This window comes from Ascaphus truei, chromosome 18 (genome assembly GCF_040206685.1).
Source record: "Ascaphus truei isolate aAscTru1 chromosome 18, aAscTru1.hap1, whole genome shotgun sequence".
NCBI lineage: Eukaryota > Metazoa > Chordata > Amphibia > Anura > Ascaphidae > Ascaphus > Ascaphus truei.
The window spans coordinates 22,991,840-23,014,340 of record NC_134500.1 but is presented as its reverse complement, the minus strand read 5'-3'; the positions used below and the strand labels follow the sequence as shown (position 1 = coordinate 23,014,340).

General features: G+C 41.5%; 1 protein-coding gene across 1 annotated transcript in view; it reads left to right on the top strand.

Moving 5' to 3' along the window:
- Positions 1–22,012, top strand: part of APBA2 (amyloid beta precursor protein binding family A member 2) — a 338,632-nt gene extending 316,620 nt beyond the window's left edge. The window contains exons 12-13 of the mRNA XM_075575858.1: positions 16,567–16,707; positions 20,863–22,012. Coding sequence (XP_075431973.1) covers positions 16,567–16,707; positions 20,863–20,934 — 213 coding nt within the window. The 3' untranslated portion in view covers positions 20,935–22,012. The remainder of the gene's footprint in view (positions 1–16,566; positions 16,708–20,862) is intronic.
- Positions 22,013–22,501: the final 489 nt, after the last annotated feature.

The following is a 22,501-nucleotide window of genomic DNA, read 5'->3' as shown; positions in this document are numbered from 1 at the left end:
GACCAGATGAATCTTGATTGGTGTCTCATGACATGTGGAAACAAACAAAGAGAAAAATCATAGTGCAACACCGGTATAAAAAAATACAACTAAAGGACCACAACAACTTACAGTACAACCACACACTCACATAACACAGAATAGCTGAAAAAATCTGGTACTATTTATTACTAAGAATAAAAAACCTATTAAAAGACAAGACAATTGTCTAAATAGTCATGGAGAACATAGACTCTGGAGATCCCATCCGGTGATATAAAAACTGGAATCCTACTCATGACAGGGCAGTCAACAAACAGCGTTGATGGAAACTTGATCTCTTCCTCCGTGCTGGATCCCAATTTGGAAACTCTGCTGTGTGCTTTCAGGGCTCAGACACCGCCGTCACGCATACTGTTGCTCCGATTGCAGACCCGCTGGTCATGTCGGATCCTGGTGACGTCACTCACATGCGCACAGTCACTGAAAGTCCCGATAACTGTCTGCAGTTGCGGCGTATAGCCAAACAACCTCCCCAGACAGTGTTCGATAGGGGGAAAGGCTGCAGGAAATCAGCACCAATGCTCTCAATGCTCACAATAGTCACAGGACCACCCTACGTGTTTTGTGACGCTAGTCACTTCGTCAGTGGCATAATGGGTAATGGAGTTTACTCACATATATACTCATGTGAACTATAATCATAACAATTACTCAATTATTCAATGATTAATAAATAAGACCAGTAATTACCATTCTGCTACAAGAACAATACAAATAAGCATACATACATAAAACGTTATAATAACAACATAAGTTAACAAAATTATACCAACGGTGACACTTAGAAATGTATGCTTGAGTGAGAGCCAAATTCCTAGGTATATCAGCACAGACATTCATTCCTACAAGATATATATATATATATATATATATATATATATATACACTATCCCAAAGGTATCAACTATCACCCAACTATCTCAGAATAGTGATGACTTGGACTAAACTCAATCCAGACCTATGTTTATTTGCTGCCAACATGGCCAATAGGTGGACCATGGTGGTTGAGAAAAAAAACCCGTCATTACACAATGAAAGCCCAGATCCGGATCAGCCAACCAGAAAAGCTCCAAGGTCAAAATCAATGTTTAGACCGTGGGGGGACAGTGTCTTTAACTCGTATATCCAATACGATTCCCGCTTACTGATCCCATTCAGCTGGTCTCCACCTCTCCAGCTGCCTGCATACGTTTCAATAGCTTGGCACACCAAACCCCTTGGGTTCTGTTGGTGGTGCACTAAAAAATGGTGTGACACACTATGAGTAATGAGACCCCTCTTTATATTGTAAACATGCTCATAGATGCGCCTTTGATACGATCTCCCTGTCCGTCCTACATATTGTCTTTTTTCAACCTCATCTACTATGTAAGTAGAAGAAAAACTTGACAATCAAGCACCCAATTCAGAGGCCGTAGAGGAAAGGAAAACATGCTTAATTTTACTAAGAAACAGAAGCAGTTATACAGTATATTTGCTCTAAGCATGGTTGTAATTTGTTTAAGGAGCCCAATTAGATTAAGTTCTTTACAAAATGTTATTTCCCTGTCACCTTGGAGGGTTCGCACCTTTAAATATTCACATAAATGTTAACTCAATTCCAGTCACATCTTGATAAACATCCTCCATTGGGGTTGATGGATTGTTAATGGAATACATTAATCTATGTAATGTATAAGCAACAAAGGGATTGCTGCTGCTTTTGAAACATTTTTGCAAGAGTTTAATGTACATCTATTCCAAGAGCAAGATACAGAACCTCCATGGAGCAATGATACTTTAATAGTGACGTCTAACTCTTCTGTGCTTGCATGGATAGGGGAATGTTTCTCCTTGTTTCTACACTCGGAACTTCCCAATAGTAATATACTTAGGCCGTCTAATAGGCTAACTCCTTAGTTCTTATTGCCCAATATAATTTGTTTTCTCCATTTACTGGCAAAAAACGGCAAGGAGGTCCCTTTAGACATGAAGATGTTATTACTACGAAAAAGTATTAACGTTGGGATACCTTGTATTTTATTATTAGTGAGAATATGTGATTTATGTTGGACTATAAGCAGAGTTTAATTTTCAGATGCAAGGACAATTTGGTTTGGTTCAACAACGAGTGTGATTAATATATGTAATTTATTTGTAGTTTTTATTTTGCAGGTACAGTATATCATTTTAATCTTCTCTGGAAATGCAGCGCTAACAAATACAAAGTTTACTTTTCCATAGCTTCCAAAGTTCTGCTGTAACTGTTTGGTGAGTGGGGATTGTTGTTTATAATGGAGATTCTTACTGGTTTCTTGAAACACCTAAGGCCGCGGGCATGGTCAGCGCTTAGGCGCTGACCCGTGCTGAACTGTGCTCATGCTCGGCACTGAGCCCCTGCAGCCGCAATGAGAGCGGCTTTAGCAGGGGCTCGCGCACGCTTCAGCATGCGTGCGAAAGCGTAGCCGGCATGTCAGTTTAAAGTTTCGGCACTCACGGGAGCACAGGGCCGGTCACGTGAGCGGTTCGCCCAATGAGGACGAACTAGCTTCGTAACGTCACTGGCCAGCCCCCCCCAACACGCCCTCAGACGGCACGCGAACAAAGGCCAGGGAAAGCACCCGCTTTCCCTCAGCCTCAGCGCGCCTCCGCACGGCTGAAGTCACCATGGACTCAGCCTTAAAGTTCTTCAGTAAACAGAGAACTACACAAGTTAAAGAGGCAATCCAAGCAGGTGATTTTTTTGGTCTATTTATTTATTTTTTAAACAAGGGATTGAAGCAGGGATTCTCCGGAGCCGAACCCCATTCATTTCATCTCTGGGGACCCCCTGCTTCTGGAGATACAGACCTCCGTAGGGAGTGCCTGTAGCTGCTGCTGCTGCTCGCAAGAACATTGAAATCACTAATCATGTCGGGTATGGAACATATATGCATTCTACTGGTGGCAAGGAAGTTGTTGGTACTGTAGCTGTTTTACCCCATCCCCAGGAATTACTGGGGTTTGGAAACTAATATCTTTGAAAATACATATTTTGCTATGTGAGACTATATTGTCTTATTATGCTGTTAATACTCAATGGCCCTTATGCTATAAAGTGCGATAGTGCCAATCCAGCACTACTGCACTTCAATGGGGGGGTTGGGTGGGGTGTATGTACTATAGCACTTTATACTGAAGAATAAGTGACAATGTACTTATACAACGTGGCATGATCTTTTCATGTCGGACAAAACCTTTGTTCGCCAAACACGAAGGGTCATATATGCTTTGCGATGCCAGGCCATATGATATATTATGGTGCAGTAAGACCATGTACTGGAATTGGCCATAACAGTTAAATTCCTTCTTCCACATACACATTCTGAACAATGCAGTCTTTGATTAGCATATTCTGCAGGTGCTGTTCAAATCAGGCACTTTTCTCTTCATCCTGAATAATTCAAGGGAAAGTATTTAGCATAAACAATGCCTGATTACATATGTTCACAAACAGGCAGGCTTTTATCTCTGGAGTTTATGCACAATGCAAATATTTTTTAGTTCCTTTCACATGAATATACTTTAAATCCCTGCATAAGCAGGAGGATTGTTTGGGTGTAATTGTTTTTTTCAAGTGCACTTACCTAAATCTCCCTGACAAGTTTGCTGATGTTCAAGTTAGTTTTGCTCGAACGCTTTCTATTTCCAGGCTCATTAGTTTTGGAGTATTCCACATTGCAACACAGAAAAGACAATTCTTTACCTGCGTCGTTTAAAATGGCCTGAAATAGTTTTCTCTTGAGATCTCTTCAACGGTGTGGTTTCTGATTTAAATACTGTAAGCAAATGGGACCATTTTCTTTTCCAGAGCATCATATCAACTCCTTTTCTGGAAAGATCCAGCATTTTTGGCCTTTCTGACAGTAGAGATGTGTACCCTAATTTTCCTAAAACGAACATGCATACTGCATATTATTTTGAGTACCTCTGTACTGTATGTTCCTCAACATCCCAAAACGTCACCTCTTTTAGTTTCAGCATTTACTGTACATGTCATGTTGTATCTGCTGTATTCTAAACCGGAGTCATTATTAACATTGAACATCACACCCAGGGTAATGTTCAATAATTATTGATGGTCTTGAAATGTACAGTACATGGACCATTAGCGGCAGCCAGGAAAGTGAGATTTTGTTGGTTACAGAAGATTTGTCGTAGGTTTGTTCTAGATTTCTTCTAGGTTCTGATACCTTTTAACCTACAAGATAGTTCTTCATAGATGAATGTGTTGTGTACAGATCATGCAAAACCTCACAGGTCATTCTTACTGTGTACAGTAGTAGGCAGAAGGAAAAAACGAATGGCGCACAGCCAGGGAGCCAGGTGTAGAGTAAAACTGCTTCTTTATTTGTGCGTGCAGAGAGACAACAGGAGATCCCCTTGATAGGACAAGGACAGGAACCTCCTACGCGTTTCGGACCTGGGGGTCCTTTATCAAGGAGTGTGGGGTGTGCTGGGATAAGGCACCTTAAATACCTGAGCGATAATGGGTGAATTGAGAAAATCTGTGCGAAATTGGCCCTCCGTCCAGTGCGCATGCGCGTGACGTCACTCGTGGCGCCGCGCCGACCACCCAAAGGCTTGTGGGTAAGGACCGCCCATGGTGAGTGTCCGCGCATGCTCAGACTGGAACGTGAGGCTAACAGAGCTCATCCAGTCTGTATCGCTACTCCTGCCCTCAGTGACGTCACCGCGGGTCTCCGATAGGCCGGTACATGCCGCTGCATCACCAATGATGGTGCTGAACAGCCGTCATTGCACCAATCATACCAGGTCCCCTGCGCTCACACTAAAGGCTATTGCAGTGTACACAGACTGGGGCTGGCTAAAATAAACACTCACTAATGCCCCACAACAAGAGTAAATCCATATCAACAAATCTTAAGATATACTTGTTGTGAGTTGGTGTTCTCATCCCTGCTGATCCCACATGTAAAAAGACATACAGTGTAACATATATGACACCCTACTAAAATAACCACAACAATATCCTCATTATGCACTGTGCATTTTGAGATATTGTTGAAAACATATCTATACAAAGGATTAAATTAAAAACAAAATATACATTAAGCAAGACTTTTTTTGTATGCCTTCTCTTCCAAGTCCCCAAGGCTGAGGAAGAACAAATGTATGTTACTTTTATACAAGCAATTATCACTCTGCTTTGCTAATAAGCCATCAACATGATTAATATTACACAAACAGGTTGTATTTCCAACTGTAGGCGACTTCAGGTACTTGGTTTAAAGTTACAATTTTATAACTATAATTTTGACCACTATCAATTTTTTGAGCTTTTCAAAGGGTTCCCAATTTGTTTGGGGGTAGAGTGCAACCGTAGTCAAAGCAAGACCACCATGAGTTATCTCACACCAAGTGAATTAGTATTATGCTGGGAAGAGGATGCTATTCTTTTTATTTTCTATCTATAATATAAGAGTGTTGTAATATAATTGATTAATATTTATGCAAAAAATGGGACAGGTTCCATTCTACGTTTAGACCCCAGGGAGTTCTAGTCTGGAGCATGAATATCCAGTAAGCCTCCCTGCGGTCTAGGAGGTTGAGCAAATCACCTCCTCTTTCTTTAGAGAAGATTCTTTCAATTCCCTGTACTTTTAGCCCATTGATGTTACCTTTAGGGCAATGTGTAAAATGTTTGGAGACCGGATGGGATGTGTCCCCTTTCTTGATGAGTCTGATATGTTCTAGTATTCTATTTTTTAGGGGTCTGATGGTCCTCCCTACGTAATTTATTCCGCACCCACAGGTCAGTAGATAGATTACATATTGAGTATCACAATTTATGAATGACTTGATCGTGAAGTTCTGATTGGATCTATAACCTCTGAATTGTTGTGAGGGTGTCACAAAAGGACAGATCTTACATCTCCCGCATCTATATGATCCCTTTGTAACAAATTTTCTGGTAGAGGGGGGGGAGGACGCCACATAGCTGGGTGATATATAAGCAGCAATAGTTTTTGCCTTGCGGTAAACAAAGCGGGGGCCCTTCTCCACACAGTCTTTTAGGCTCCCATCCATTTGGAGGATGTTCCAATGATTACGAATAATTCTCTGGATTTGATTACTACATTTATTGTATTGCGTAATCATCAGTGGAACATCCTCCCTCATGAAGTTGGTGCCTCTGTTGGTTTTATCCTTACTTAAGGCTAATGGGTCCTTGGTTAGATCCCCCTGTCTGTTTTTTAGTAGATCCTCTCTATTTGTTAATGCAACCTCTTTTCGTATATTATTCAAACGCTCTAGATTATACCCTCTCTGATGAAAGCGATGGCACAACTCCTCAGACTGACGAGAAAAAGCCTCTTCTGTAGAGCAATTCCTCCTCAGTCTGAGGAATTGGCCCTTGGGGATACCTCTAATAACGGCAGGTGGATGACAGCTGTCAGCTCTTAATAGCATATTTCTTGCATTGGGCTTTCTAAATGTCTCTGTTTGTATTTGGCCTTTGATATCAATGAATAATCGGAGGTCCAGATAGTCAATGTGTTGTGTATTGTAAATGTGAGTAAAGGCTAAATTTAAATCATTTTTATTGATATAGTGAAAAAAATTGTGCAGAGTGTCTAAATCCCCATCCCAAATCATAATCAGGTCATCAATGAACCTTCTGTAAAATATAATGTGCTTACGAAAAGGATTGGTGCTCGAAAAAATAAACAGTGATTCCCACCACCCCATAAATAAATTAGCATACACCGGTGCAAAACTCGTGCCCATTGCAGTGCCCCTCTGTTGTAGGTAAAATGTGCGGTCAAATAAAAAATAATTGTGTGTCAATAAGAAATTTATGGCATCTAAAATAAATGCTGTGTGAAAGTGATTGCTGTCTGGACCCCCGATGAAGTGCTCAACAGCTGTCACCCCCTGATCGTGTCTTATCACTGAGTAGAGGGACGTAACGTCCATAGTTACCCAGATAAAGTGTGGGTTCCATTTAACATTGGTTAATTTTCTAATGAGGTCCCCTGAATCCAACAGGAATGAAGGTAGGCTTTTGACAAAAGGTTGAAGATATTTATCAATATATTTTGATAAACCATCTCCCAAAGATCCAATAGACGAAATGATTGGTCTCCCCGGGGGGTCGACCAATGTCTTATGGACCTTTGGGAGATGGTAAAAGACTGGTATAATTGGATTTGGATTCCATAAAAATGCATTTTCAGTTTTATTTAATACTTGTGTGATTGCCCCCACCTCTAACAATTCTTTATATGACTTCAAAAAACTCTCTGTGGGATCATCTGGTAGTGCAGAGTAGGTGGTGGCATCCCCAAGTTGCCGATAGGCCTCCTTGAGGTAGGCAGCCCTACTCTGCACTACCACCGCTCCTCCCTTGTCCGCATTCTTTATAACAATTTTTGAGTTTTTTTGCAAAGATAACAAAGCCTGCTTTTCTGTGTAGTTCAAATTATGTTTACCCACATTTGTTAGGGAATAACCCTCTGCCAAGATGCGCAAGTCCCTAATGACCAAATTCTCGAACGTAGTCAAGAATGGGCCCTTAGAGAATTGAGGATCAAATAAGGAACCTTTTTTGAGGTTAGACCTCCAATTGCTAAACTCCGGAATCACAATCTGTTCAGGTGAAACATCATTATCATGCAATAATTCTTCAAGGTCCAACATATCTTGGAGGTCACAAGCCTCTCTAAATGAGGGAATTTGAGGGGCTGGAACCCCTGATGGTACTTCAAGATCTTCCGGATGTGGTGTAAGTGGGGGTCCAGGTAAAACGATATCCCCCACAGTGTCCAGTGAACTATCGTTTGAGGGACCCACAAACTGAGAACGTTTATGAAAAAATGATTTTAAAGTTAATTTCCTCACAAATTTGTGGACATCTATAGCGGTGTTAAACAGATCAAAGTCCATTGTTGGTGCATATTTTAGTCCTTTTCTAAGGAGTGACAATTCTGCGGTGGTTAAATCCTCCCCTGATATGTTTATAACATCTATTTCTTGGTTGGTACTCACTTCTTCCTTTTGGCCGGCCATCTGCCGCCCTCTCTTCTTTCCTCTCCTGGTTCTTTTTGATTTTTCTGGAAGAGAGGGAAGTTTTTTTGCTGAACAGATTGTGATTCCGGAGTTTAGCAATTGGAGGTCTAACCTCAAAAAAGGTTCCTTATTTGATCCTCAATTCTCTAAGGGCCCATTCTTGACTACGTTCGAGAATTTGGTCATTAGGGACTTGCGCATCTTGGCAGAGGGTTATTCCCTAACAAATGTGGGTAAACATAATTTGAACTACACAGAAAAGCAGGCTTTGTTATCTTTGCAAAAAAACTCAAAAATTGTTATAAAGAATGCGGACAAGGGAGGAGCGGTGGTAGTGCAGAGTAGGGCTGCCTACCTCAAGGAGGCCTATCGGCAACTTGGGGATGCCACCACCTACTCTGCACTACCAGATGATCCCACAGAGAGTTTTTTGAAGTCATATAAAGAATTGTTAGAGGTGGGGGCAATCACACAAGTATTAAATAAAACTGAAAATGCATTTTTATGGAATCCAAATCCAATTATACCAGTCTTTTACCATCTCCCAAAGGTCCATAAGACATTGGTCGACCCCCCGGGGAGACCAATCATTTCGTCTATTGGATCTTTGGGAGATGGTTTATCAAAATATATTGATAAATATCTTCAACCTTTTGTCAAAAGCCTACCTTCATTCCTGTTGGATTCAGGGGACCTCATTAGAAAATTAACCAATGTTAAATGGAACCCACACTTTATCTGGGTAACTATGGACGTTACGTCCCTCTACTCAGTGATAAGACACGATCAGGGGGTGACAGCTGTTGAGCACTTCATCGGGGGTCCAGACAGCAATCACTTTCACACAGCATTTATTTTAGATGCCATAAATTTCTTATTGACACACAATTATTTTTTATTTGACCGCACATTTTACCTACAACAGAGGGGCACTGCAATGGGCACGAGTTTTGCACCGGTGTATGCTAATTTATTTATGGGGTGGTGGGAATCACTGTTTATTTTTTCGAGCACCAATCCTTTTCGTAAGCACATTATATTTTACAGAAGGTTCATTGATGACCTGATTATGATTTGGGATGGGGATTTAGACACTCTGCACAATTTTTTTCACTATATCAATAAAAATGATTTAAATTTAGCCTTTACTCACATTTACAATACACAACACATTGACTATCTGGACCTCCGATTATTCATTGATATCAAAGGCCAAATACAAACAGAGACATTTAGAAAGCCCAATGCAAGAAATATGCTATTAAGAGCTGACAGCTGTCATCCACCTGCCGTTATTAGAGGTATCCCCAAGGGCCAATTCCTCAGACTGAGGAGGAATTGCTCTACAGAAGAGGCTTTTTCTCGTCAGTCTGAGGAGTTGTGCCATCGCTTTCATCAGAGAGGGTATAATCTAGAGCGTTTGAATAATATACGAAAAGAGGTTGCATTAACAAATAGAGAGGATCTACTAAAAAACAGACAGGGGGATCTAACCAAGGACCCATTAGCCTTAAGTAAGGATAAAACCAACAGAGGCACCAACTTCATGAGGGAGGATGTTCCACTGATGATTACGCAATACAATAAATGTAGTAATCAAATCCAGAGAATTATTCGTAATCATTGGAACATCCTCCAAATGGATGGGAGCCTAAAAGACTGTGTGGAGAAGGGCCCCCGCTTTGTTTACCGCAAGGCAAAAACTATTGCTGCTTATATATCACCCAGCTATGTGGCGTCCTCCCCCCCCTCTACCAGAAAATTTGTTACAAAGGGATCATATAGATGCGGGAGATGTAAGATCTGTCCTTTTGTGACACCCTCACAACAATTCAGAGGTTATAGATCCAATCAGAACTTCACGATCAAGTCATTCATAAATTGTGATACTCAATATGTAATCTATCTACTGACCTGTGGGTGCGGAATAAATTACGTAGGGAGGACCATCAGACCCCTAAAAAATAGAATACTAGAACATATCAGACTCATCAAGAAAGGGGACACATCCCATCCGGTCTCCAAACATTTTACACATTGCCCTAAAGGTAACATCAATGGGCTAAAAGTACAGGGAATTGAAAGAATCTTCTCTAAAGAAAGAGGAGGTGATTTGCTCAACCTCCTAGACCGCAGGGAGGCTTACTGGATATTCATGCTCCAGACTAGAACTCCCTGGGGTCTAAACGTAGAATGGAACCTGTCCCATTTTTTGCATAAATATTAATCAATTATATTACAACACTCTTATATTATAGATAGAAAATAAAAAGAATAGCATCCTCTTCCCAGCATAATACTAATTCACTTGGTGTGAGATAACTCATGGTGGTCTTGCTTTGACTACGGTTGCACTCTACCCCCAAACAAATTGGGAACCCTTTGAAAAGCTCAAAAAATTGATAGTGGTCAAAATTATAGTTATAAAATTGTAACTTTAAACCAAGTACCTGAAGTCGCCTACAGTTGGAAATACAACCTGTTTGTGTAATATTAATCATGTTGATGGCTTATTAGCAAAGCAGAGTGATAATTGCTTGTATAAAAGTAACATACATTTGTTCTTCCTCAGCCTTGGGGACTTGGAAGAGAAGGCATACAAAAAAAGTCTTGCTTAATGTATATTTTGTTTTTAATTTAATTCTTTGTATAGATATGTTTTCAACAATATCTCAAAATGCACAGTGCATAATGAGGATATTGTTGTGGTTATTTTAGTAGGGTGTCATATATGTTACACTGTATGTCTTTTTACATGTGGGATCAGCAGGGATGAGAACACCAACTCACAACAAGTATATCTTAAGATTTGTTGATATGGATTTACTCTTGTTGTGGGGCATTAGTGAGTGTTTATTTTAGCCAGCCCCAGTCTGTGTACACTGCAATAGCCTTTAGTGTGAGCGCAGGGGACCTGGTATGATCATTGGTGATGCAGCGGCATGTACCGGCCTATCGGAGACCCGCGGTGACGTCACTGAGGGCAGGAGTAGCGATACAGACTGGATGAGCTCTGTTAGCCTCACGTTCCAGTCTGAGCATGCGCGGACACTCACCATGGGCGGTCCTTACCCACAAGCCTTTGGGTGGTCGGCGCGGCGCCACGAGTGACGTCACGCGCATGCGCACTGGACGGAGGGCCAATTTCGCACAGATTTTCTCAATTCACCCATTATCGCTCAGGTATTTAAGGTGCCTTATCCCAGCACACCCCACACTCCTTGATAAAGGACCCCCAGGTCCGAAACGCGTAGGAGGTTCCTGTCCTTGTCCCATCAAGGGGATCTCCTGTTGTCTCTCTGCACGCACAAATAAAGAAGCAGTTTTACTCTACACCTGGCTCCCTGGCTGTGCGCCATTCGTTTTTTCCTTCTGCCTATCACTGGACTTCGGATCCCTCATGGCTGGCACGCCTTTCCATCACCCCTGGAGATGACGTGAGTGGGTTCTTCATGGTGTTTAGACTCTTATGGTTAAGTTTAACAGCTGTTATTAAGGACTTACAAGTCTATATATTCACCACCCACTCCCACTGGTATCTCCAGGGTTAAATGTTTATCACTCACTGAACTGAACAGAGTCGTCCTGGGTTTGAGCACCCTATATTTTCTTTATTACTGTGAACAGTACACTGATTTGTGTGTTCATTATCTGTTCAGAGCTGCCACAACCTGTGTTCACAGAAAGAAGAGACCTGTGAGATTCAGAAAGCTCGGTACACTGCAGTTTCTTCTACGGAGAACTTTAATATTGTTCTTATGGTAAATCAGCATCTATATCAGAACAGTACAGTTACTAAGACATTGAACTGCACAGGTCGGTCTAGGGCATTTGTTCATGGTCATTTTGCCGCAACCACATGACCACTGGTGCTTCGCCACGACTCACCCCACCGCCAGACCCTGCTGCATCGACACTTCTCCCCTACGGTAATTGCCTAAACCCCCTACCCTAAGCCCATTCCTTAATACCCTAAAACCCTATGCCCTTACCCGAAGACCCCTAACAAACCCTTAAACCACCTTAAATGAATCCCCTACCCTAACCGCTAAAACCTTTAAATTAACTTCCTACCCTAAACAGCAATAAAACTTACATAAGAAGCGGCCAGCGGTGGGGATTCCAGCGGCGGGTCGGCTGCGGCGGAGGGTCCATCTATAGCCGAACGCCGACGGTGATTTGGTTGCGGCGATAGGGCGGCGACCAAATGTCCCATTCCGACACAGGTGTGGTGAAGCAATGCCAACAGGTAACGGGTATGGGCGGCAAAATGCTTTGTTTTATATGTGTAGCCCTTGTACCCCCACCCTAAATGAGATTGAGGGGTGTCTGCTTCTCTGGCTATTCCATTTAGGTGTAGTGCTGTACCTGTGTGGCAACAGGAGGGCTGAGTGCTCCGCGGTGTTGTGGGGAGAACAGGCAGGACAGGTTTTCAGGGTACCTTAGTTCTTGGGTGCAGCGCCTCTAGTCAGCATGGATCCTCTGGATACCAGCAGGATGGCCCAGGCTGACACCTTTCTTTCAGCAGCCAGACATTGAAACACACTTCTTATGGTTCAATGATATTTATTGCAGTTAGATCAGATGTACAAAGCAGGTGCATTCTTCTCCTAGCTTCCCCTAATGAAGGTGCACTGATTAGGGCTTGAGGCCCAGACCAGGCCTTCAGGACTCCTCCTCTGCCTCCTAGTGAGACAGAGGGTAGCTGTATTCACTCCGCAGGGGGAGGAAAGACAGACACCCACTTTAGGAAAGTGCCAGTATATATAGCCTTGAGTTTTTGTTTGTAACCCTGCCCCTTAACAGAGCAGGTTGAATACTTATTGGGCCATACATAGGATGTGATGACCTATCACTATCCTTGCCTCAGGCTGACACTTTCTGGCTGTTGCTATCGCCCGCCCTTGGATACCTACAATCGTATCCAAGGCTACAAAAAGCATACAAAGCTTTAGAGAAGGAATTAACCCATCCACTGCCTGCACCTAACAGGTCTTACACGGTAGGGCCCAGGAAAAGGCATAGCGGACGGGAGGCTATGCTACATATAGAAAGGTTTTAGGAGCAGAAAGGAGATGGTAATGCCACTCTGTACATCATTAAAAAGACCTGAGCTGCAAAAACGTTAAGTTCCGTAGATCATATTTTAAGAAGGACAGGAACACAATAGAGATGGTACGAAAAACAGCATCTAGAACGGTGAGAGTGGAGGCTGTTGTTTTCTGGAAGCAGAGAAATGCTTGGACAAGGAGTCATGCAGAGTTAGAATTCATGTCAGATCGCATAACTCCAGGGTAAGATCACCACATACTGTAGCAGTAAAATAAATTAGGGACATTGAGAACCTGATGATAAAGACTTGAATCCCACTGCATGAAGAAGAACAGACTGGAACAATATACTGTGGACATGCTGATTCATTGTTTCAGTGAAGCGGGACTATTTTTATAGGGTAAAATAGTCATCACTATTAAATGAATGCATAGATGTTCAATACTGTATATAGTTAATCTCTGTGTTTAACTAGTGCCGTTGGGGACAAGAGACTACAGGTTAAATGGTTCTCTCCATAAAAGAGCCTGAAGGCTTATAAACTCAAGATGTACTCTTTGAACATTTATTTAATTCTAACTACCCCCTTGAGAGCTTTATAAGAGCAATAAAGAACAGCACAGAAAGAACATCAGGCAGACCCGCTGGGGAAAGAGAACTGTATCTACCGACGTATTATTTGCTAAGTGTAATCGATTAGTAATAGATAGAGATTTTTACATGGAAATCGCCCAATCTTGTGGTTACATACTTGGAAATATTTACTCTCTATAGTATTGACATAGTATAGTGTGACGTGGGGGCAGCATTATCCCATTAGAGGTGACCTGAATACGTCGTATATTATAAATAAGTAGCAATCCTTTTTAATGTAGCAGCACCAGGAAATTCTAGGTAACCTTGCAATGTGTGATTTTATAAATAGAAGATGAAATGCTATATGTGTGTATAATTGATTAAATGTCCCATTAAGATCTACCATTTGCTTCTAATGTATTGCAGACATTGGCACTGAAAGAGTTAAGCATGTAACTGAAATATTTTAACTCAGGATCACTCTAATATTTTTTATATATATTTTTTTGCAAAAAAACTGAAAGCACTCACACATTTAACAACTTATAAAGCTATTTTAATATTTGTTTAGTAGATTAGACAACTAGATCTCCGAAGCTGATTGGCACTATTCTCAAATCCGTAGACTCACCTAGATTTCCTGAGAAATCTACCTTTTATTGTAGTTTCCCCTCCCCCCCCCTTTTCAGGAAATCAAAATGGCCACGGGTCTGCCTCATTCCCGTGGCCCAATAAGAAGCCACGGTTCAGCTCCGGAGGTCCCCTTGATTCAGATAAAAAGCTGTTGTATCCTAGGCTCAAAAGCATAAATACAAAAAGCATAACAAAAATTGGATGCATGCTTGCCATTGACAACCATGACTATATTATTTTTATTGGCAATTGACGAGGCATTCTTACATAGCAGGTCAAAAAATATGCAAAGAGCTTATTCGTGTAACTTGCTTAGAACGATTGAATCACCCTTACATTAACTGTTTTACCTATTTGTATCTAGTGAAAAATGAATATATTTTCCTTTTCTTCAGGTCCCCTCAATTCAAGCATATCAGCTACTTATGTTTATCTGCTAATAATACAGGTTTCACACATATTTTTACACATACTTAATTTACACGCAAAGAACAAAACAAGACAACAGTCACCAAAAGACAACAGATATAGATTGTAAAAAAAAAAGAACACATTTACAAAGGAAGTGTTAAGAGTTAAAGAAATTTTTTAAGTTGTCGATTAGCGCCCTTAAATCCTGTTAAACATGTCACTGTCCTTAATTCACTTGGCTCCGTGTTGGAAAGCTAAGATCCAGCATATTGTTAAGGTCCGTACGCGCGCCCCTGTGCGAACACTCGTGCACGTGACGCACAATTTTTGTGTGTATGGTCCGTGCTGCTGTGAGCGACAGGGGGCCGGTAAACACTCACTTTGAACAACACATACACAGACATACATACACATATACACACATATACATATACACACATACACACATACACACATACACATATACACACATATACATATACACACATACACACATACACACATACTGTACACATATACACACATATACATATACACACATACACACATACACACATACACATATACACACATATACATATACACACATACACACATATACATATACACACATACACACATACACATATACACACATACACACACACACATACACACATACACACATACACACATACACACATATACATATACACACATACACACAGACATACATACACATATACACACATATACATATACACACATACACACATACACACATACACATATACACACATATACATATACACACATACACACATACACACATACACATATACACACATATACATATACACACATACACACATACACATATACACACATATACATATACACACATACACACATACACACATACACATATACACACATATACATATACACACATACACACAGACATACATACACATATACACACATATACATATACACACATACACACATACACACATACACACATACACACATACACATATACACACATATACATATACACACATACACACATACACACATACACACATACACACATACACATATACACACATATACATATACACACATACACACATACACATATACACACATATACATATACACACATACACACATACACACATACACATATACACACATATACATATACACACATACACACAGACATACATACACATATACACACACATACACATACACACATATACATATACACACACATACATATACACACATACTTGCAAACAGTGAGCGGTAGCAGCACGAAAACATAGTTTTCACAGTCTTCCCCCCAATTGGCCGGCTCCACGCTCACTGCCATGCGTGCGCGGCCCTAGCATACAATGGCTGGCTAACCATAGCCAATTATAAGTGAAGCACGTGCGTACGGCGCAGCAAGCGCGCCCTCACTATATTACGGGCCTAATTCATACACATCAGCTCTCTCTGCGTTTCTGCGAGTCTCTCTGATGTGAAATCAGTCTCAGGATTATTTAGCATCATTGGTCTCATATACTTCAATAGCGACTCGCGGGCAGAAGTCAGTACTATTGAAAGCCATTAAAAATCCCCAATTCTCACTGATTTTGATCCATGGATGTTGACATCAGTTTAGAGTTTTCCATAGACACTTTTCAAGGCATAGTTAATTACATTGTAAAAGGAAATGATAGGAAACAGCTAATCAACGTTTACTTTGGAAGTTCTGGTTCAGTTACCGGTTTCACAAACCCTCCGTCTTCTATTTTTTTTACCCTGCAGATTTGCAGCCTCATGAGAGGTGGAATAGCCGAGAGAGGTGGAGTCCGAGTTGGACACCGTATTATAGAGATCAATGGACAAAGCGTTGTGGCTACTGCTCATGAGAAGATCGTCCAAGCTTTGTCCAATTCAGTGGGAGAGGTAAGAATCTGTGAAGACGGCAATAACCGATCGTTTGTTGCAGGTGCCGGCTGGGACGGTTGCAGGGCTCAGTGTAGGGACGTGTGTGTCCTCTTATGGTGAGGAATCCTGCAGGAGGAGATGCTCTCCCCCGGCAATCAGTTTAATTGTTGTGGGTACGAGCATGGGACCTCTGTAACCACGGGGCTTGGTGTGACTGCACTGATGACACGGCCATCAAGCCGGCCCTGCGTTTGTTGCAGAAGGAGACTGTGCTGACCACTTTGGCAGCAAATGGGATGATTTTGATTTGTTTTACTTATATATTTTTTTATACCAACCGAAAACCTGGGATATTCCAGTATATGAAATGATAGAAAAACGATAAAGACCTAAGAACAGGAGTGGCCAACTCCAGTTCTCAAGGGCCACCAACAGGTCAGGTTTTAATGATATCCCTGCTCCAGCACAGGTGGCTCAACTGAGAAACTGATTGAGCCACTTGGGCTGAACCAGGGATATCCTGAAAACCCAACTTGCTGGTGGTACTTGAGGACTGGAGTTGCCCCCCCCCCTGTTCTAAGGTCTTTATCGTTTTGTTCCCATGTGTCAAGCCGAACAGTTATTTTCCAGTGCGCACTCGCCCTAGGATTTTAGAACTCACACTTGGTCCTGGTATCCTCACCCACTTCTTTTACCTTTTAAAGGCCATCGCGGTTTTTGTGGCTGCTGTAGGAAGACTCTCTCGCATTCTCACAGGCAACAAATTGCGTGCGGTTGTCTGAAGGATATGAGGCAGAAGACAGACTATAAATAATAATAATAATAATAATAATAATAATAATAATAATAATATGTTCTTGTAGAGTGCCACTAGTTTTACGTAGCGCTTTACAGAAACATTCTATGTTTTGGTGCCTGAGGCACAGGGAGATAAAGTGACTTGCCCAAGGTCACAAGGAGCCGACGCCAGGAATTGAACCAGGCTCCCCTGCTTCAAACTCAGTGCCAGTCAGTGTCTTTACTCACTGAGCCGCTCCTTCTTTGGTGGTATATATAGGAAGTAATGTGGTTTTATATGGCAGCTGTCATGACAACGTGCATTTGAACCACAAAACTTTAATAAGTATGGTGTTATAGCATCTACCATATACAGTATACCGGACCATAGCTTTAGAAACCAACCTTGTTATGCCCTTGTGAGCATTCATTAACTACTTTAATTAATGCAGTGAGGTGATGTTCCCCCGTCACTGAAGGAATTATATTAGATTCCTCTTAAACTGCTATGTGGCGCTAACCTAAGACAAATGAATGGAGCGTCTGAATTCTGATCCCACATTCAGTTTGGCATTTAGCCTGAACCTGCAAGTAAACCTGACATCTCTTTAGCACATTGATCCACAACCAAAAGGCAGCAATTACAAAGGCACATAGTGTCACAGTAGCTGTAAGTAGATAAAGAAAATTTCTGTATCATAAATGTTAAGACAATATCTAGGTTTTCAGGATATCCCGGCTTCAGCACAGGTGGCTCAATCACTGGCTCAGTCAGAGTGACCGAGCCACTGATTGAACCACCTGTGCTGAAGCAGGGATATCCTGAAAACCTGACCAGTTGGTGGCCCTTGAGGACTTGAGTTGGCCACCCCTGATTTAATTTAAGTGCAACAATATTGGCTCTATCTGTATGTGTTCCAGTTCTATGCTATGGTTTCTGCAGTATCAAAATGAATAAGCTTCCCATGCTGTTCCTAATACAAATACACATACTCCCCATTTCCGTTAGAAGAAGAGATTAACTTTCACATGTATTGAATTAAGATGCTCTCTCCTCTGAGTATTTTCATTACATTTGTGTACTGCATTGAAAACATTCGAAGTCTGTAGCTCTGCGTTCAGCAGCATTGTGTAGCCCGCGGCTTTGAACATTTGTTTTTAGATGTTTCATTGATGAGATAAATTGATATTCAAAAGCAGTGAAGAAGAAAGGGTGCGAGATAAAAAAAAAAATTATATATATTTAAAAAAAATTCCTTTTATTTCTCAGGTCACTTTGCTCCAGTGCGGTTTTGTATGGTTCAGTGTGATAAGGAAGCAGACCGTGGTTACTGTCATTTTGTATTCACGTATGGACACATATATTCTATGAAATCAATAGGTGGCATGGCCGGCCCATCTTTATGGGATGCTTGATTTACAGGGAGAGAGAATGAGTGAATACAGATGTAGCCCATCGTAAAACAGCCCATCACCGTCTAACTCAGAAGCTCACAAACTTTACAGTAGTATTATCAATAATGTACAGATGTAGTGTGACATTATTCCTTCAACTAACTCAACGGGGCAGGTATGTCTCACAATACCACTGTTTCCATAGGACTCCATGATAATGATATCCATATAGACTCAATGATAATGTTGTAAGTATACCCAACATACACTGTGCTACAAAAGAGTACAATGAAGCCTGCTATAGTCACAGAACATCCAGACACCAGAACCACATTTGTACTTAAATAAGAAATAAAAAAGCGTTCTCTGTTAGGACAAACATGAGCAGGTCTTGATTGAAGTTGTAATAAGAGCAGGAGATAACAACATATTAGCATTTGGTAACAATGGTGATGTCTCAATTAGGACTGTTGGATCCACAGAAATGGTATTATGAAGGGTAGATATTTTTATGAAAAAGAGGATTGCATGTTTGGTAGAACCTGTAAAAGGGATTTACAGCACGCGAGTTAGTGCAGCTGTAACAGTCTACTATTATAACAATAAGGGAGGAGGTGTAGTGCGATAGGCAAGAATGTTGGTGTTGTAGACAACTAGGTGGGTCCAGTTCCTGTCTAAAGTCACATTCATCTGATCACGGGGAAATTCCTATTGTCCAGTTGCTTCCAAGGAAGTACCAGAAAACGAGATATGTATCCATGTGCATCTCTCCTGGTACGTCTTTTGCAACATCAGTGAACTTCCATAGGACAATATGTATAAAAATCTGTGACAAGCAGTTACACCCAATATCACCGGTGCGCTCCGTTGAAGTTCCCAAACACCGGTGCATTTGTCAGGGGAAAGCAGCCACTTGTTAATTAGCTGGAAATGTACACCACACTTGAAACACTGTGCATAAGCCTCTCCGAGATAGCTTGGGTCAGAGGTCGAGGCTATCCCGGAGAGGCTTATGCGCAGTGTTTCATGGTTTTGCACCCGGTGTTTGGAAACTACAACGGAGTGCACCGGTGATATTGGGACGATCTGCAGATGTCGCCCAGCAGTGCGGAGGAGAGAACAGGAGCTGCTTGCCACAGTTGGACTCACGCTTGTTTATACCTGCTGTGTTGTAAGTAGGATTCTGGTTTTACCACTACATCATCTTCAACGCGCCATCTCCATTTTATGGAACATAGTTGTCTTTTTATAATTATTTTTAATAAATTAGCTTAATTATTAATGCAGCTTGTGTTTGTTTTTGTGTTTTACAGTATGTTTGCCTGTCTCTGGCTATGTTGTTTGTGTGTTAGTTTTTAATTAGCAGTATACACTATGATTCTTGTCTGTGTTTGGGTTCACATATCACGTGACGTTATCCACGGAGCCCCAAGCTGGTCCAGGTGTACAGGATTGGATTATCTTATAGGATTCCATGCTATCCTACTAGTATATTTAGACATTTGTTTGGACTTATTCTATGAGGAGCTGGTTTGTATCATATATATATATATATATATATATATATATATATATATATGTATATATATGTATATATATATGAGTTTGTTCTGCACTCTTGAAAAACAACTTCCAGCTGTGGAAGACTTCTTGCGGCCCATTCACTTAAATGGTCCGTATGGTGTTATCCGGTGCTTACAGTTGTCTCATGGAATTGCACCACTTAGCAAATATGGGCTTGAATCTTTGCTGTCGTAGTGGCTTGCACAGGACATCCCTGTACGTGACACCCCCTTCTAACCAAATTCTCAAAGTACAAAGGTTGTATTTTTGTCAGTTTTTGTCCATTTGGGTTCATGCATTTAATGAAAAAATGTCATATCTATGAATTCTTTCACTATTGGTAATGACAAAGGTGGTCATGTTGAGGAATTGACCCATTAGAATTGATTCAGGATAAGTAAGCTCTAACCTTTATGTTTTTTTGTGTCTGGGCCACAGATTCACATGAAGACAATGCCAGCAGCAATGTTTAGGCTTCTCACCGGGCAAGAAACACCACTCTACATATAACACGAGCTCTAATTGCACTAAAGGAACATGAAGAACACATCATAAGGCAAGATCAAGAGGTCTGAATATCTACAGAGACACTGAGCGTACATTTTGTATTTTGAACGAACAACAAAGAAATCTCCATGGACAGATGCTTCTGCCGTTCTTTTCTTTCTTGCTTTTGCCAAAGGTGATGCCAGATCCAAGCAGGCTCATCACCAACAAGGACTTTTTGTAAATCATTCTGAACTCTTTACTCGTCATGATTAGTCACGAGGATATTTATTTGTAACGTACATGTGTGTTGGTGTATGTGCAGTATGTTATAATGGTGAAAGTGAAGGTGTGAAAAGTGAGCCAGAAGAAGTTGGAAAAACACATGGATTTAATTGTTGTCTCGGCCAGAAACAGCCCCCGCAGTGCATAAAGTTAGCAAAACGCAATGGTACATAAAACACAGCTATTGCATACAGAACATTGTTACATTCTAAATGGTTCATGCAATCATCAGCCAGGGATAGATCTGTGGATAACCTACTTGTATATGTGTGTTGCTAGTTGTGATACCTTTTAATGAACCATTATTATAGTACTTCATATGTGTAGTATAGTTGCACACACTTTTTTTTTCTAGACCTCAGAAGTCTCTTCTTCAGGTAAACTGTGGCATCAAAGCTTATGTACATAAATATCTGTGAAGAGTTCTCATTAAAAGGCATTACTAGCTACAGCAAACCTACAATTCTCTAGGCTACTACAGCTACTAGAAGTCTACACTACAGTTGCTTCATTAAATAAATAGCCTTTATTTTGGAAGCCTAATTAAAATGATTTCTATCATCATTTGTATGCCATGTGAAGCAACTCCTGGCACCTGCTCAGTTATTTTAGGGCCACTAAAGTCCCTGCTTTAGGAAGATTTGGGCATATGTAATAGGATAGAGAAAATGTTAACATCCACCTAAAGAAGGGACTGAAAGCTTGCACTCTTTGTAACCACTTGTTGGCCATTAAAGGAACAGTATCACTTCTACCTTACTTTTATTCTGCCGGCTAAGGCCTCGGCCATGCTCTCTGCTGGCGTGCTGAGGCGCGCTGAGGCCAGGGAAAGCGGGTGCTTTCCCTGGCGTTGCGGTTGCTTACCGCACGCACTGTCAGCGGGCCGTCAGGGGGCGGGCCGGGGGTGGGCGCGTCACTGGCCGGGGGCGGGCCAGTGACGTCACGGAGCTGGTTTGTCCTCATTGGGCGAACCGCTCACGTGACCGGCCTGTCGCGCCGGCAAGCGGGGGAATTTTAAATTCCCCTAAGACCTGCGCTACCGCAAGCGCACGGAAGCGCAGGTGAGCCCCTACTAAAGCCGCTCTAATTGCGGCTGTAGGAGCTCAGTGCTGAGCAGGAGTGCGCATCAGCACGCTTCCGCCAGCAAGCGCTAAACATGGCCAAGGCCTAACACAGCACCATTCTCTCTCTGCCACATCTGATACATAATTAACCATATTTAGTAAGTGCTGCTTTTGAATAGGACAGCTTCCAGCACTGGATAAAATCTTATTGTGTTTAAGGGAGCAATTCACAAGGGCAAATG